This window comes from Sarcophilus harrisii, chromosome 5 (genome assembly GCF_902635505.1).
Source record: "Sarcophilus harrisii chromosome 5, mSarHar1.11, whole genome shotgun sequence".
Lineage (NCBI taxonomy): Eukaryota > Metazoa > Chordata > Mammalia > Dasyuromorphia > Dasyuridae > Sarcophilus > Sarcophilus harrisii.
The window spans coordinates 181,550,729-181,568,415 of NC_045430.1; the positions used below are offsets into that span (position 1 = coordinate 181,550,729).

Here is a 17,687-nt window from a genome sequence, read left to right on the forward strand (position 1 = left end):
AAAGTGGCCCCAGACCACAGGCCAAGAGTCTATGAAAAAGTATTCCAGAGAAAAAATAAATTAAATTCTAAAAACTCAACTCTTATCCAATGTATTTGTCATCTGCTTGACTTTGTGAAAAATGGTAAAGTCTGATAAAAATCCTGGCCATAAAAACATTCCCATTTTCCACCCACAATACTACCTAAGTAATGACTCAAAGCAAAGGCTCAAACCTATTGTTCACCATCTTAGTGAAACCATTATTTCAGCTCAAGTGCCCATTTTTAAAAGCTCAAGAGGAAAAATTCTATATAAGCTTTATATAATCAGAAGCTAGTTTCAATTTTTATTCCTAAAACAATCAAAAAGAAAAAAAATTAGTCAACAGCCTCTCCAGATAGATACAAGTCTTTTAACTCCCTCCCAAAGAGGGAAAGACAGAATGACAAGTCACTAAGAGAACCTGTTTTTCCTTAACTGTCTAAGTTAAATCTATTAGAAAGATAATGTGCACCATTTGAAGTACATTTTGAAGAAATGCTTCCCTAAATCTTAGGTTCCTAGATGAACCAAGTAAAGTTCTTAGAGGAAGAATCGACCAGGAGAAGAATGATGGGATACTTTTGTCCTCATTTATTCTCACTATAATACCGGCCACCCTGTCACTAAACTAATGTCATGAGCCACATTTGGTATATCAAACTGTTAATCTGGTCTAGAGATTCTGATGCATGTGTCAGAATTCTATAATAACATATTTGTATGGCATTTTAAAGTTTACAAAGGCTTTTTAATGAGTGTTATCTCATTTTATAAAAAAGGAAAAGGGAAGTTAAGAGATCATTTAGCCTGATCAACATCATACAATGAATAGGATGGCAGGTAGGCATCTCAAAGAATGGCATACATACCAGGGCTACAGTCAGGGGTTGTTAGCCCTCTGAAATTTTTAACTGGCAGTCAGAGGTGTAACAAAGTAGTATCTGCACCCAAAAAGCTTAGTGAAGATTAATACGTAACAGTGCCACTGGCATCACAATGGGCAAACACTATGATTCTTATAGAACAATCATTCAGACAAGTTTTTGGTTTTCATTTTTTGGGAGTTGATAGCAGATAGAGGAAGAGCTCTGATGTCAATCCTTATCGAATGTCCCACATACTTCTGCCAAACTCTGTGTCAGGTTTTCCTATCTTCACACTATTGGTTAGATGGAGACTATAATAAAAAAGTTCTTTAGGGAAATTTAAGCCTAGAACTACAGCCTTTGTTGAAGTTGTTATCTAATCATAGCAGGATATCTGAGGTGCTCTTAGCAAAGATACTACAGTAGTTTGCTTTTTCCTTCTCCAACTAATTTTCCAGATGAGGCAAATAGAGTTAAGCGATTGCCTGAGGTCACATAGATAATAAGTGCCTGACGTCGAATTTTAACTGGAGAAAATAGTTGTTTTTGATTGTGGACCCATTCTCTAACCACTAAGTCACCTAGCTGCCCACAACCACTTTCTATCCACCCATTTTCACAAAGCACAATCCAAAAACCTCACCCAAATGGATCAACTTAGAATTATTAGGAAATGAAGCAAACAAGAGAGAAAGCCATTTACTAAATGAAAGTTATTTTCTGAGTTAACCTGATATAATGCTAAGACAAATCTTTCCATTTGACTGCTCTATACGATAAACAACAATCAAGACTTTCAGAATTGTATACCCTTTCTATGACTCAGTTATGAGAACTTCATAAGGTAATGGGAAATTTCGAGGCTCTGTACAACCAAGTTACTACATAAGTAAAAAAAGTATCAAGAAGAAATTTAATTTTTATTAAATATTGCTTAAATTATTGGACATTACACTAAGAAAAACGACTCCTTTATAAATTGTAATGGAATTCAACTTATACTAATAGGAAAAAAATGGTGGTATATCCCCTATTACATGCAGTGCAAGTCTGGTTCTTATTTCTCTAGTTCTAGAGGCCAGCAACCTCTTTGATTCCCCAGTGACACAAAAAGAGTTAACCAACATCTACAATTGTCATCATCAGACTTTTAGACAATGAAGAAGCACAGTAATACCGTTTTACTTGTTTTTCTCTGATAATGCTTTCTAATAACTACTGTAATATCTCTTTAATGTTTAACATCTCTTTCATTCAAATTCTGTACTTCTCTAGCAGTGTTAAGTGTGCATATCAGAAAAGACAGAAATGGATAAGAAAATGTACTATTTTCTCTCAGTAAAATGAAGAACAAAATGGAACTACTCAATAAAATATTTGAATATACTGTTTGAAATTAATCACATTCCTATGAATGATCCAAGCATAATAGGGAAAACTTATTCTTCTACTGATTTACAATAATTTTAATTATGCTGAATTTTGTAAAATGTAGAAGTAATTCCAATTCCAACTTTCAAAATTCAAAAAACAAATTTACATTTTAAATGGTACTTCAATTAGATTAAATAGTAGTTTTGTAATACTTTTTAATTTCAACATATTTAGTAAATATTAACCTCTAAATCCTTACAATATATTTACAAAATAAGAACATTGTCTTCAATTAACAGAAAGAGAAGAAACCTAAGAAGGTTACAAGCTAGAGAAAGGGCACAGACTATGGATTAAAAATTAAGACTTTATAGATGCAAAGAAAAGTGAAAGGAAACCCACCTGATATATAAAAAAATTTCAAAGGGAATCTTTCTATTGGTTTCAATCTAAAATTCCCAAGGTTGGTTAAAGGGCAAAAGCACACATAATTCAGTTCAATTCAGATATTTTATTAAATGATCAGAATGTACATATCACTAGTTGATTGAAGAAGACATAATTCAAAATCTAATGGGTCTCCTTTTTTTTCAAATGGACTCTTCATATTACCATATCTCATCTCCTCACTTGTGATTTTCTGTTAACATCTCTCAAAGGTCAAATTTTGGAAATACCTTTAGAATCATAACCACGAAAGGTACTCGGAGACTTTGGAGCAGATGGAGAAGATTCTTTCATTCGCCCAATAACATTTTCTGAAAGCTGAAAAAAAAAAAAAAAAAAAAGCATAATTCAACAAAATCAGTTAGAAGAGTATGAATATAAAAAGTCCAAGTCACACATTCATATAAATAAACATATAAACATTTTTGTGCATAATAAATGGTCTATAGAAAATTAGGCTGAGTAAGAAGCTAAGCAAAAAATAATTTCAGTGGCATTAGAAAATGCACTCCACAATAATAGTACTGCATTTCTTCTAATCGTGTCACTTTCTCATGGGGCAGGCATGCATACATGCATGCATGCATACACACACACACACACACACACACACACACACACACACACACACTATAATATCAAATAAAGTGGTAACTTTATTCTGAATCCAAAGCAATATAATTGGGATCTGATAAAAAAAAAAAAAAAAAAAAATAATACAAAACACTGTGTCCTACAGCAGGGAGAACAAATGACCAGCTAACCTAGGAGACTAAAGGCAAGCCTGATAACTGTGTTAAAGTGAACTATAATAGAATTTGCGCACAGAAAATTATTTCCCTGAAATAATATAACATAATATATTAAGATTCTCTCACACCTACAAAAAGCATCTATATATTTTAAATTAGAATAGCATGAAAACCCATACCAGAAATTTATTGTATTATGTTATAAGCAATAAATGATGTAAACTTTTTTTTTGCCAAACTGCTTTACAGTTTGCCTATTAGTTCTCAACTGATGCAAAGTAAAGAGAGCAGAATCAAGAGAACACTTTACACAGTAACAATATCATAACAATGATAAACTTTATTAGTAATATACAGAAATATTCATCATGTTGTTGATTCATTTTTAGCCTGAAACTTTAATAAGGTTGTCTGAATTAAATTTTTGATGATTCTCTGGAATTTTCCAAGTTATATCACCTTTAAAGATATAGTATCTGAAAAGAGCTACCAATCTTTCATAGCAATTTCTCCTTTCTAAGAAGTGTAGCTTCTTAGAAGAAAATGGATAATTCTGATTTCATGAAATTAAAAGGGTTTTGCACAAACAAAACTAATGCAGCCAAAATTAGAAAGAAAACAGTAAATGAGGAAAAATTTTATATTAAGTTTCTCTAAAAAAGTTTTCTATATATTTGAACAATGAAGCCCGAGTCAAATTTATAAAAATAAAAGCCATTCTCCAATTGATAGCCAAAGGATATGAATAGGCAACTTTCAGAAGAAATCAAAGTTATTTTTAGTCATATGAAAATGCTCTTAATCACTGAGATATGCAAATTAAAACAACTTTGAACTACCATCTCACCATCTACCAGAATGACTTATGTGACAGAGAAAGTGACAAATACTGGAAGAATATGGAAAAATAGGGACACTAATGCTGTGTTACAATTTTAAACCAATCCAATCATTCAGGAGAACAATTTGAAATTATATACAAAGGGCTATAAAACTGTGCATTCCCTTTGACCTAGCAATACCACTTCTAGGTCTTATATCTCAAAGAGATGAAAGAAAAGAGAAGAGAACCTGTATGTATAAAAATAGCAGCTCTTTTTGTCACAGCAAAGAAATAGAGAGGATGTCCACCAATTAGGGAAAAGATGAATAAGTTGTGGAATGTGATTATGATGGAATACTACTGTATTCTATAATGAGCAGGATAGTTTCAGAAAAATCTTACATGAGAAGATGCAAAATGAAGTGAGCAGAACCAGAAGAACATTGTACACAGTAACAACATCATAAGTATGATAAACTATAAAAGACTTAGCTACTCTGAACAACACAGTGAGTCAAGACAATTCTAAAGCACTAATGATGAAAAATGTTATCCACCTTCAAATAGAGAACTGACGAATTCTGAATGCAGCTTGAAACATGCTTTTAAAAATTTCCTTATTCTCTTGGGGGATGGGGGTTTGCAAGTTTTCTCCTGCAATATGGGTAAAATGAAAATATGTTTGCCAAGACTTTATATGTATAATCAATTATTATATTACTTGTCTTCTCATTGAATGGAGAAAAGGTGGGAAGAAAAGAATTTGGAGCTCTAAATTTTAAGAAATGAATGTTAAACTATTTTACATGTAATTTGGAAATAATAAAGTAAAAAAAAATTATTAGGCTTGTGTTTTTCTTTCTCATTTTTCCCCCTTTTGATCTGATTTTTTTTTTGTGTACAGTATGATAAATGTAGAAATATTTTTAGAATTGTACATGTATAACTTATATTAGATTACTTGCTGTCTAGGGAAAGGGGGTAGGGAGGAGGGAGAAAAATGTAGAACACAAAGTTTTACAAGGGTGAATGATGAAAACTATCTTTACATGTATTTTGAAAAATCAAAAACTATTATTAAAAAGTGAATTGTTTCTTAGATACACAGACAGTTTAATGGATGTTTAGTTGCCCATTTTATTTAAAGCAGAAATCTCCTTGAGTACTACTAAAAATAGTATATACCAGATCTATAACTTACATAACACTTTATAAATACTTCATTTTCTCCTAATCTTGGAGGTAGATATTATTTTATAGAAAAGAAAACAAACTAAAGAGATTAACTTACTACAAATGAAACCAAGGCTCTCATCATATCAGTGATAAGGGATTTGAATCTTAGTCTTTCTGATGCCAAGTCCAACACTCTACTTACTATAACATACTGTTGGTGTTTCTTTTCCAAAACACAGCCAGGTGATAAAAGAGTTCAGATCTTTTATTGTATCCTTCAATATAGCCCGGTTAGCTCAGAGGCCTATCTCTCCGCTTGGTTCTAAGAGATCCGCCCGAATGTCTCCAAATCCAAAGGTTTGTCTTTCCAACTCCAGTCAGCACCAAGGTAGAAGATATGATGAATTTCTCTTGCCCTGAAGATAGAGCTTGTAGGCTTTCTTCCAGAATGCTCTGTCTCCGACCCCAGTCAATGTTCCCCAGAAAACTCTCTCAAGAAAACCCTCCCCAGATCTAAGAGCTTCCTATATATATGTATATATATATATGATCTCCCAAAGGTTAACTCCACCTTCTGGAGAGAGAGGGATTCTGGGTTATCTCCCAGAGTGCTCTCTGGCCCTAAGGGAGATGTGAATTCAGATATCTCTTTCTAAACCCTGAATTCTCCCAAACGTGTGAACTCCATTGAGTACTTAGATACTTATGAGCTCTCTAAAGACGTGAACACAAGCATTGTTTCCATCAGTTGTACTTAGTACCTTGTTTCAAGTTCTGGCCCAAAATATCTCTTTCTAAGATCAAATTAATCATATTGAACCATGCCAAATTGGATAATTATTGTCTCTATCAACTCCAATGGCTTAACACTTTGTAAAGATTCCAACGTCTCCCCTTTTCTTTTGATTTAGAACATAGGTGGTCATAACCTCCTTGACTTCTTAAGGAGGTGAGAACTCCAAAAAGGTGATAACGCTTTCCCTGACATCTCAGGAAGGGAGATGAAAATACCAAAGGAAAATAGAAAATCAAGTCAGCCACTGATTCTTGCTTGTTTTTCAACAACTTGAAATAGTATCATCTTGTGTTAGAAAATCCAATGATTCATGAAGATTATAAAGTTATTTTAACAGTCTCGTTATCAGCCATGCTCTTTCAGTATCAGATGTTCCTTGAATCTTCTCCTTTGTTTTGAAGAACTTGAAACGGTCTCTTCTATTTACCATTTTTGGGATTTCTCTTCATCACCTGGTAATTACATTGGAGCTGTTTGCACTGGACACTGCCCTGTTGGGTTGAAAAATCTGTATTCTCTCCAACTGTAATCCTGATTGCTTTTCTGTTAATTAATGACATTAGAGTCCTGAATTTCTAAAGACTATCTGGGTGTAAGCTCGGCTGCCATCTTGCCCCCCTGGGGCCCTGAAGCTGGGCCTCGTCTCTCATTTCTCGGGGTCAATTTACATTCAGAGGCCCAGTGAAAGCCTCGATTGCATTTTGGACATGGAGTTTTGTTTGGGTTTTCTCTCACCCTGTCTTCTCATTCTATCTCCATATCTACAATGAGCTCTCAAATGTCCAACTTTTCCACACTGAAAACATCAACGAATTTCTCTATAGAAGTCCCTTGCCAAGAGGGACCCTTGTCTTTCCATGTTCATCCTAGTTTGGGTATAATAAGCATTTGTGCCCACTGTGGCACACCGTCTTATGATCTCCTCTAAAGGAGCTTCTTTGTCTAGTCCCCATATAATTCTCTTGCAAATCTCATTGGCATTTTCCTTAGCCAGATGTCTCGCCATTATTTCTGTAGCAGCATTATCTCCAATGGGTTCTGATTACAGCTGTTTGCAAATGTCCCACAAAATCTGCAAAAGGTTCATTGGGACCTTGCTCTATTTTTGTGAAAGCTTTATTTCCATCTTTCTGTCCAGGGAGAGAATTCCAAGCTTTTATTGCAGCTTTAGAAATTTGCTCATACACTGGTATAGGATAATAAATCTGCTCTGAATTCTCTACATACTGACCTTCACCAGCTAGTTGGTCAAAAGTGATTTGTCCAATAGTTCCTGTTTGCCTATTGTGTTTGGCTTGAATCCTACAACATACCATTATGATGACTCTTCTGAATACAGTAAGCTAAGCTATATCTGTTAGGATTCTTACAAGATGCTAAGTGGAATTGAGGAGACAGTGGTTAAATCTAGTTTAGCATTGATTTAATCTACAACAAATAATGGTTTCCTAGTGATATAATGATTGGTGTATACTCAGTGTGGGATATATAAGGAGGAGCTGTCAGGGCCAGAAAGGACAAGCACACTAGAAGCTTTCTGAGGCTGAGACAGATTCATTCCATTATCCACCTTTATTGTGGTGGGAAGCTCAAGCACAAACCTTTGGATTTGGAGACATTTGGCAGGAGCTCTCAGAACCAAGAAGAGAGATAGGCCTCTAAGAAAGCTAACCAGGCCCCAGGAAAAGAGACAAGACTTTAAAGGAAATAATAAAGGATTTGGACTTTAATCCCTGGCTACACTTGTGATTACTGAACTGAAACTGCCTCCAGAAGCCCCCCAAGAAACCTGCTCCCAAAGAATATTACATTTTAGAGAAGAATATTAGACATATCTACTTCCTTTCAATTACTAGGATCTCTTTCCCTACCAAGTTACAAATGTCAGAAAAAATGGAAAGGAGCAACAATGCTATATCGACTCCTTCAATGCAAAGGAAAATACAGGTGAGAAGAAGGGGGCATCAAACCAATCAATCACAAAGGAATGAAGTAAATAATTGAATTTATTTTTCCCATTTTTCATGGTTCCTAAAACAAGCTTCTTGGTTCAATATAAAGATGATGGTCTTGCAGAATCATAAGGGATGCAAAATCCCATTGCTAGTATCTCACAACATATATATTATGTCTCACAACTGGTACCTATTTACTTGATTTGCAACTCTTTAGTGGAAATTAGGGGATGTTTACAAAGCATATAAAATATTACTTTGAAACCAAAGTTACTGAATGTGACATTAGCTTTTGACAAATTCCCTCATATGGCTTTGATGTTTCAGATAAATCTGTGAAAATCTCTATTGTGTGCTAACTACCATACAAGAACAGCAGGTGTTTGAAAAAATCCTATTAAGCAAATATAATGTGAGCACTTCCTTGAATCTGCTTTGACAACTTTGTCACTAGAAGTTCATCTTATGTTGAAGAAAATCCATCCTAAAATATCACACATAAATGGGTGTCTAGAGACCCCTTTAAAGTATCAGTTTCATGTTAGAACTTAGAAAAAGGATGGAAAAGGGAGGTTGAATGAGAAGATTAGAGTACATTTTGAAAAGAAAAACTAGTTAATGTTAGACAGCTAAATGACACGGTGGATGGAACACTGGGCCTAGAGTCAGGAAGACCTGGATATAGCTTCAGAAAATTATAGCTATGTGACCCTGGACAGACTTAATGTCTGACTCACTTACCTCAACTGTAAAATGGGAATAAAAATAGAACCTACCCACAGAGTTCAAATGAGATATTTCTAAAGCATTTAGCACAGAATGTACCATATAGCTGACACTTAATGAATTCCTGAATTCCTTTTCTATCCCCATCCCAAATCCTAAGAATAAAAGGAAAAATGCAAGACCCTGGGAAAATTCTGTTAAGTACTTGTTAAAAAAAAAAAAAAAAAAGAAAAGAAAAAAAGAAAAAACAAGTTAAAAATGCAAAGAATTTTTAAAACTGTAAGATGTCAAAAGGATCTTAGCAAGAAAACTGAGAACAAATTCTAAGGTTAAAAAACTTACAAAAAAACCTTAAAGTCTTGTGTTCCAGCTACACCAAAATGCAGCATTACTGACACTGCAAATTCCTTTACTACAATATCAACTTTCAATCTACTTGCCAGTATAAATGAAGGATTGTCCTGAGATGAATATATACTCTTATCTCATATCAAATGATTGATCAGACTAAGCCATTTTTCTTCATGCAAAGCTTCAAAGTTCAAATCTAAATTCTGACCATATGGTATTATTCTATAACCAAGAAAGTTACAAATCTGATACATGACATAAAACAGTACTCTATCTATCCTTCACATTAAGTGACAACTTCTTTCCAACTATGCTGAAGACTACTTCACTATAAAAACTGATGCCCTCTAAAGAAGGTTATCCTCAACTCCCCTCCATCCAATTTTTGAAACTTCTCAGTGTCATTAATCCCTTCACTTGAGTCACAGAGGAAGAAGTATGCCTAATTTTCTGAAAGGCTAATTCTCTATGTGCTTCTTTAATCCTGTCTCCTCTCCAGGACCTTTATTCTAGTAATCATTTCATCTTTCATAAAGTTGCAATCCTCTTCTCCTTCCCTACCCCTATTGCCCTCCTATTTCCTCACTCTTCACAAACATTCTCAGATTTCCTTAAACCTAAAAAAGAAAAACAAACAAACAAACAAAAACAAAAACAAAAAAAAAACAAACAATTCTTCCCATGACCCTCTACCCCATCACATTTTTTCCTCCCCAACTCTTACGTGAAAGTTGGCTAGTTCTGAACTACTTTTTCCCCCTCTTTCTTTTTGATTCTTTTCTACAAAAAGAAAATAAAAAAACTCACTCAGTAGAGGAGTTGGGAAGGTTATAATAATAATAATTTTTAAAATGGCAATGCAAAAATAAAAAGTACCCATAAAAAATGAAAAATCCCTGCATCCAATGCTTCACCTTCTCAGCCTCTTACAATCTGAATTTTACCTCTAGCACTCTCAAAAATCACTCAAATACATGTATACATATATTGTATTTAACATATTTAACATGTATTGGTCTACCTGCCATCTGGGGGAGGCAGAAGGGGGAAGGAGGGGAAAAACTGGAACAAAAGGTTTTGCAACTGTCAATGCTGAAAAATTACCCATGCATATATCTTGCAAATAAAAGCTACAATAATAAATAAATTATTTTTATAATAAATAATATGAAATAAATTTTATAATAAATTATTCTCTATTTGAGAATAGAATCAAAAGGCTTGAAATACAATCAAATATTGTTTTCAAGATTTTGATTGATATTGCCTGTTCTGTACATGCTAAATGTAAAGTTCTTTGCAATTCTTAAAGAACTAAATAAATGCTTATTATTATTGTTATTAAAAAAAAAAAAATCACTCAAATAGCGCAGTGGTCTTTGAATCAGCAGAGTTGCCTCCAATCCCACCCCAGATAGTTACTAGTTATACCCCTCATTAAGACAGTGAACCTCACGCGGACTTGCCTAGTTTCTTCTACCAAGAATATCTGATTCTATAACCTTACAGAAGGCACCTCATCAACCATCTAACCCAACCAAAAGTTAGAGAATCCTATCTGAAAACTGATCATATAGCCTTTGTCTTAAAGTCTCTCACAAGGTGAAATCCACTCTCTTCTGAGGAAGCTCCTTCTATTTTTGGAAAACTTCAACTGCTACAAAGTTTTGTCTTGCATGTAACCTTAGTTTGCCTCTGAACTTTCATGTGCTAGAACAAAGTCTAACCCTTGTTTCTGGTGACAGTCCTTCAAATGTCCTAAGTATTCTCCAGATTAAAGATCCCCAGTTCTGTCATTCAATCAACAAGTCTTTACTAAATATTTACCATGTGCTAGGACAATCCCTACCCTCAAGGAACTTGTCTTCTTAACAATACATGTGGGTGAAACAACATATAAGTGAATCAATATATTCAAGATACACATACACAATAAATGGAAGGTAGCATCCGAAGCAAAGGCACTAATACCTGCAGGGATAAGGAAAGGTCTCCTAATCAACAAAGCAAATGGCCTTTTCTTAGTCTGCATTTTCCTTGACCTCTCCCTAGCACTGGGCACTGCTGACTATTACCTCTTTCTAGTTAAGTCTCATTTACTTCACTACAGACATGCCATAGTCTTCTAAGCCTCGGCCTATATATTTAATCATTCCTTCACAACTTATTATAACCTAACCTCTTAAGCTAAGTGTTACATAAGATTGTAAATGTGGGCCTTTCCTTCTCAATACTCTTGACAATCTCTTACTTGGTCTCTTCAATTTGAGATGACTTCAGATGATTTTGAAAAAAACATTTTGTAAATCTTAAAATACAATGTGTCAATATGTCAATTATTATTACAAAATCTATACTCCAGATCTGACCACTTTTTCAAGCTCTAAGACCACATCACCAAACTCCTATTATTAGGACACTGCCAGCTGGAAGTCCCATCAGCAATTCAAACTGAAAATGTCCAAATTTTTTTTCCCTCCAAATCTGTCTTTCCTTCTGATTTCATTTATCACTAAATCTTCAGATCAGAAATCTTCAGCCGCCCTTCACAATCTAGGACCTCTTCTCCTATGCAAACCATTTTGGGTTTTTTTTCTTTTTCGTTTTTAAAAAGCTTTTTATTTTCAAAACATATGCATAACTTTCAACATTCATCCTTGCAAAACTTTATGTTCCAAATTTTTTCCCCTCTCTCCTGGGTAGCAAGCAATCCAAAATATGCCCAACCATTTTGTACACAGCTGCCAAAATGAAATTACTAAAGTATAAGTTTGATCATGTCACTTTCTTGCCTTGCTTAATAAACTCCTGTGAAACCCCATTTTCTCTAGGATTCAATACAAACATCTCTGTTAAATATTAAAAATCCTTCTTTGATTCTTTACCTTTGATTTTTACTTTGATTCTTACCTAACTTTCTAATTTTGTCATACATTATATTATTCTTGCCAACCAAAGAGTTGGCTTACACAAAGTTCCAATTTACTATTTCCATGCCTTTGCATATACTATCTCCCTAGAACATACTCCCTCATTTGGAAACTTGGAATCCCTCGATTCCTCCAAAACTCATTCAAATATCACCTCTTCCTTCTTTGCTGAACTCCTGTGTAATCCTGTGCGAGTCACTTAACATTTGTCTGTCTCAGTTGGTACCTACCTCAGAGAGCTATTATGAAGATCAAATCAGACACGATTTCCAAAACCAAAATAATCACCTTTCTACCTCTCTTTTCCTCTTCCTAATTCTCCTGATTTTGTCAATGCTCCTAGTTATTCAAAACCCAAGAATCATCTTTGATTCCTCTCTTCCTTATGTCATTCCTTCCTATGTCATTTGCCCAGTACTTTCAATTTTACTTCTAAAATACATCTAAAATGCTTTTCCTTTTTCTATTTCTACTGCTTGTGTCCTAAGTCATCTTTAGTCTATTTACTGGGACTGCTACAACAGCCTTCTACCTGATTCCTTCAATTCTGACTTCTTATTCTGAGCTTTCCTCCTACATACCTGTCTATCAACTAAATCATTCCAATGCACTTCTCCCACCTGCCCATCTCACCCCAGCTCAAATCTTTAATGGTTCCTTGTGGCCTACCTTAAAAAGCCCAAACTTCTTAGCTCTGATGTTAATAACCTTCACAAGCTGCTACTACCTCTACATTTCTGTTCTGTTCTGAGAAAGAAGGAAGTAAAACTTAATTGATGCTTTTTTTTTTTTAAACACTAGGGTTAAACAATAGGGTTTTCCTCTATTGGCCTTCCCCATTCTCCTAAGTTTTCCCTTGTCAGAAAAACAATTAAATAAAACTAATAAACAACTTATACTTTTTCCTGAATAAATCTAGGGCAATTCCCACCTCAATGCATTTGCTCAGTCCAATCTATAGTTGCAAAGTAATCTCTCCATTCCCTTTTTAAAGCCTCATATCAACTAGTTGAAATCTTACCTCCTTAAAATCACTAATCCTTGTCCCCAATTTAATTTCTATGTTTCCTATTCATTTATCTACAATACTTAAAAGTATGTTATTAGTACAGTATACCTTATTTCCCAAATAGATTATGAGTTCCTTGGAGGCAGGAATTGTACCTAAGTCATCTCTGCATCCAGTGGAAGATAGGGCTTTTGCACATAATTCATGTTTAATAAATGTTTAATGGATGAATACATGTCAAGAGATTAAAACACAACAATAAAAAAAAAAGTCAATCTCAAACTGCAATACAAAACTTGACATTATCACTGATATCATGAAAAAGAAACTGGATCATAGATGAAAAGTTGAGTTCAACAGGCATCAATATACAGCAGTTACTCTAAAAATAATCTGGAGATTTCAGAGGATAGAAAGCTAAATAACAATCAGCATTGATATGTCATCCAAACAAGCTAATAGGATCCTGGGACACATGAAGAACCTAGCTTCCTGGTATAGGAAGATGACAGTTTCACTATATTCTGCCCTAGTCAGACACCATTCAGAGTACTGTGTTCAGGTTTTAAGCACCATCATTTAAGAAAAATATTTATTAGGGGGCAGCTAGGTGGTGCAGTGAATAGAGTACCAACCCTGAATTCAGGAAGACCTGAGTTCAAATCTGATCTCAGACTTACTTAATATTTCCTAGCTGTGTGAACCTAGGCAAGCCACTTAACCCCAACTGCCTCAGGGGGAAAAAAAAAAGAAAGAAAAGAAAAAGAAGAATATTGATTAAGTGGGGTATAGGAAAGTACAACCAGTTTGGTAAAGAATATAGAGTCCATTGCACATGAGAATTAATTGAAGGACCCGTTCATGTTTAACCTAGAGAAGAAAAAGACCCAAAGAAATTATTATCTCCATTTGACTCTAGAGACCCAAAACAAGAATAGATCATTTGCAAAAAAAAAATAAATTTAAGCTTAATAACCATAAAACTCCTAAACAATGGGCACTCCTAAAACATCCAAAAGAGGTATGAGCTATGTAGAGATGAGATAATTTCACATATAAAACTACTTATGTAACTTATTTTCTGAAATAATTCCTGAAAGATAACACTTTATTAAATCTGGCTATCTGCAACAGCAGAATAAATAATGGGTGGGTTTATGTGTATGTTTTTTATTATTATAATATTCTTTAAACATAATTTCCCATATAAGTTTTAAATATCCTACTCTCAAAAACAAAGGTATTCAAATTTCATGTGTTGAACTGTGACCTCCAGGTAATCACACCTGCCTTAGTGATATAATCACCCGTGTATACTGTGCATAGCTTGCTATTTCCAAGCTGAACTTTCCCAGGTGTTGTAGCCGGCTCAATCTGCACACAGTTTGCTGTAATTCCTGTCATTCTGACCTGGCACAAACCCCCATTCCAGTCTGCTCATTGGCCAGCAGAGGCTGGGAAGCTCCTGGAAGTACAGAATTCCCATGAGAATAGAATTTGCAATTAAGACAACTCTAAGATACCACTACACACCTGTCAGATTGGCTAAGATGACAGGAAAAAATAATGATGATTGTTGGAGGGGATATGGGAAAACTGGGACATTGATGCATTGTTGGTGGAGTTGTGAACGAATCCAACCATTTTGGAGAGTAGTTTGGAACTATGCTCAAAAAGTTATCAAACTGTGCATACCCTTTGATCCAGCAGTGTTACTACTGGGATTATATCCCAAAGAGATTATAAAGAAGGGAAAGGGACCTGTATGTGCACGAATGTTTGTGGCAGCCCTTTTTGTAGTGGCTAGAAACTGGAAAGTGAGTGGATGCCCATCAGTTGGAGAATGGCTGAATAAATTGTGGTTATGTGAATATTATGGAATATTACTGTTCTGTAAGAAATGACCAACAGGATGATTTCAGAAAGGCCTGGACAGACTTACACGAACTGATGCTGAATGAAATGAGCAGGACCAGGAGATCATTATATACTTCAACAACAATACTATATGATGACCAGTTCTGATGGACCTGGCCATCCTCAGCAACGAGATCAACCAAATCATTTCCAATGGAGCAGTAATGAACTGAACCAGCTACGCCCAGAGAAAGAACTCTGGGAGATGACTAAAAACCATTACATTGAATTCCCAATGCCTATATTTATGCCCACCTGCATTTTTTATCTCCTTCACAAGCTAATTGTACAATATTTCAGAGTCTGATTCTTTTTATACAGCAAAATAATGTTTTGGTCATGTATACTTATTGTGTATCTAATTTATATTTTAATGTATTTAACATCTACTGGTCATCCTGCCATCTAGGGGAGGGGGTGGGGGGTAAGAGGTGAAAAATTGGAACAAGAGGTTTGGAAATTGTTAACGCTGTAAAGTTACCCATGCATATATCCTGTAAATAAAAGGCTATTAAATTAAAAAAAGAAAAAAGAGAATAGAATTTGCAGGATATGGTATGACACCTGCACAGAAAGGAGGAGAGACAGTATGTCTGAGAATGCTAAAGTTTCTCCTTGAACCCAACTTTCTCATAGTCCCTTCATACATTGACTTATCTACTCTTTGTTTTCATTGTGTTTCCTTAGCAACACTGGGATTAGAAAGCATTTAAGGGTACAGTTAATGACAATAAAGTGCTGGAGTCTCTACTCTTCTGTAGAAAACTTCACTTTGTAAGAACACCAGTGTCTGTTTGTCTTTCTTTTCTCTCACTTTTCATGGTCTCTGTGAGAGCCAGAACAGCTGGTCTGCTTTCTGGCACTTTCATGGGTTGTGCATTCCACAATGAACAACGTATCTACGAAGTTATCAATGATCTATCAACCCTAAGGAACTGGTATACCAACCCTGTTTACCTTGATGCAAGAGTCCCAGGTCCCATTTTCACATTTATCTTAAGCTGATTCAATCATCACACACACTTATTTACTTTTAACATCATTTTTTAAAAATTGAGTTTTACATTCTTTCTCTTCATCCCCTCCCCCAATCATTAAGGCAAGAAATAATTGTGAAATTGTGCAAAAAAAATTTTCCACGTTAAATTGATTCAGTTTTACACTACACTAACAGTTCACTACCTACTAAGTATTTGAGTTTCTTAGAAAACTAAAAAAAAAAATAAAAGAAAAGTAGGGGAGGGGAAAGAGATTGAACTAAGAGGTGCCAGGTTAGAAAGCACGGGAACAGGGATCAGAAGACCGATTCCACCTGTGGAACTTGGACAAGTCACTTCACTACATTTAAACCTGTTTTCTCCTTTAAATAAAGGAGAAAGTAAAATAATTATAAAATTAAGTAAAATAGAGTTGGACCTGCAGGATGCGATCTCTAGGGTCCTTTCCAAATCCAAAGTGTTTTGTAGAAGAAAACTTTCTATATAAAACGGAAGAAAAAAAAGACAGGACGGACACACACACACACACACACCCGGGCGCACAAAGCGAGGCACGTGGCGCCAAGGACTCTGGTGACCTACAAGAGCCGGGGCACAGCGGGGAGCCACGAGCCACCCAAAGTGCAGAGGCCTAGCTGGCAAAGGCAAGGCCCCACGCTAAGGTGTTTTCTCAGGGAGGTCACAGAGCTCAGGTCACTCAGCCAGGACCGGAAGAAGCCGGCGGCCAGTAGGAAGCGAAGCTCAGGAGGGGTTCCGACAAGCCACACTCCCTTTCTGGGTGTCAGTGTCCTCGTTAGTTAAGTGGCCTTGCTGGAGATCTCAAAGTCCTTCCAGGTCAAACTCTTTTTAAGTCCCTACCCTAACTCGGGGATCCTCGGCCACGCCTACGGGGGCTGGCCTCGGGCCGCCGTCCAGAAAAGCCGGCCCGGGCGCCCGATCCCGCCGCCCCTTGGCTCACCCGGATGCCCTTCACCACCGTGATGTTCTCGTTCTCATCCGCCTCAAAGGTGACCCGTCGGGTGCTGGACGTCCCGCCCATGGCTCCTGTTCGCACTCCGGCCCTTCACCGGCGGAGCAGCCCCGATCCCCGTCCGGTACGCACGCACCCGCCCCTGGGAACAGAGGACGCCCGAACCCCCTGGCCCTAGATCTTTCCCGCGGATGAGGCACGGGCCACCGCAGGGACAGCGGCAAGGAGACAGCGCCGGCTCTCCCCCAGGATCCTTCCGGTCATGCTCAGTAGCACAAGGGCGCCCTATTGGTCCCTGTGGCCAAAGACCCGCCTCAGCTCCCGCAGGGGCCCCGACCATTGGCTATGGGTCCGGATGCTACAGCAATTTGTCAAAGATGAAAAATTTCCGGAACCCTTGGGCCTAACGGGACTTGTAGTTTGGCGCGGTGTAGCTGGAATCTGGACCTTCTTGCTTAGACAAATGGGAGAAGAGCCAGGTGGCGCAAGGGATTCTGGGATTTGTAGTTTCAACGAGCCAGAAGTTAACGAACACCTGCAAGAGTGGCGCCTCGCCCTAAGAGAACTGCAGAG

At 36.4% G+C, this 17,687-nt stretch overlaps 1 protein-coding gene across 8 annotated transcripts in view; it reads right to left on the reverse strand.

Moving 5' to 3' along the window:
• Nucleotides 1–17,376, reverse strand: part of CHCHD3 (coiled-coil-helix-coiled-coil-helix domain containing 3) — a 298,530-nt gene extending 281,154 nt beyond the window's left edge. For 6 of the 8 annotated variants that reach the window (XR_004229684.1, XM_031939082.1, XM_031939083.1 and 3 more), the window contains exons 1-2: nucleotides 17,103–17,376; nucleotides 2,942–3,029 (exon numbers count right to left, since the gene is read on the reverse strand). Coding sequence is in view for 7 of the 8 variants with exons in the window: in XM_031939082.1 (XP_031794942.1) it covers nucleotides 2,942–3,029; nucleotides 17,103–17,183 (169 nt within the window). In the remaining variant the exon portion in view is untranslated. The remainder of the gene's footprint in view (nucleotides 1–2,941; nucleotides 3,030–17,102) is intronic. The other 2 variants (XM_031939079.1, XM_003771612.4) reach the window with 2 other exon arrangements.
• Between the last annotated feature and the right edge of the window lie 311 nt (nucleotides 17,377–17,687).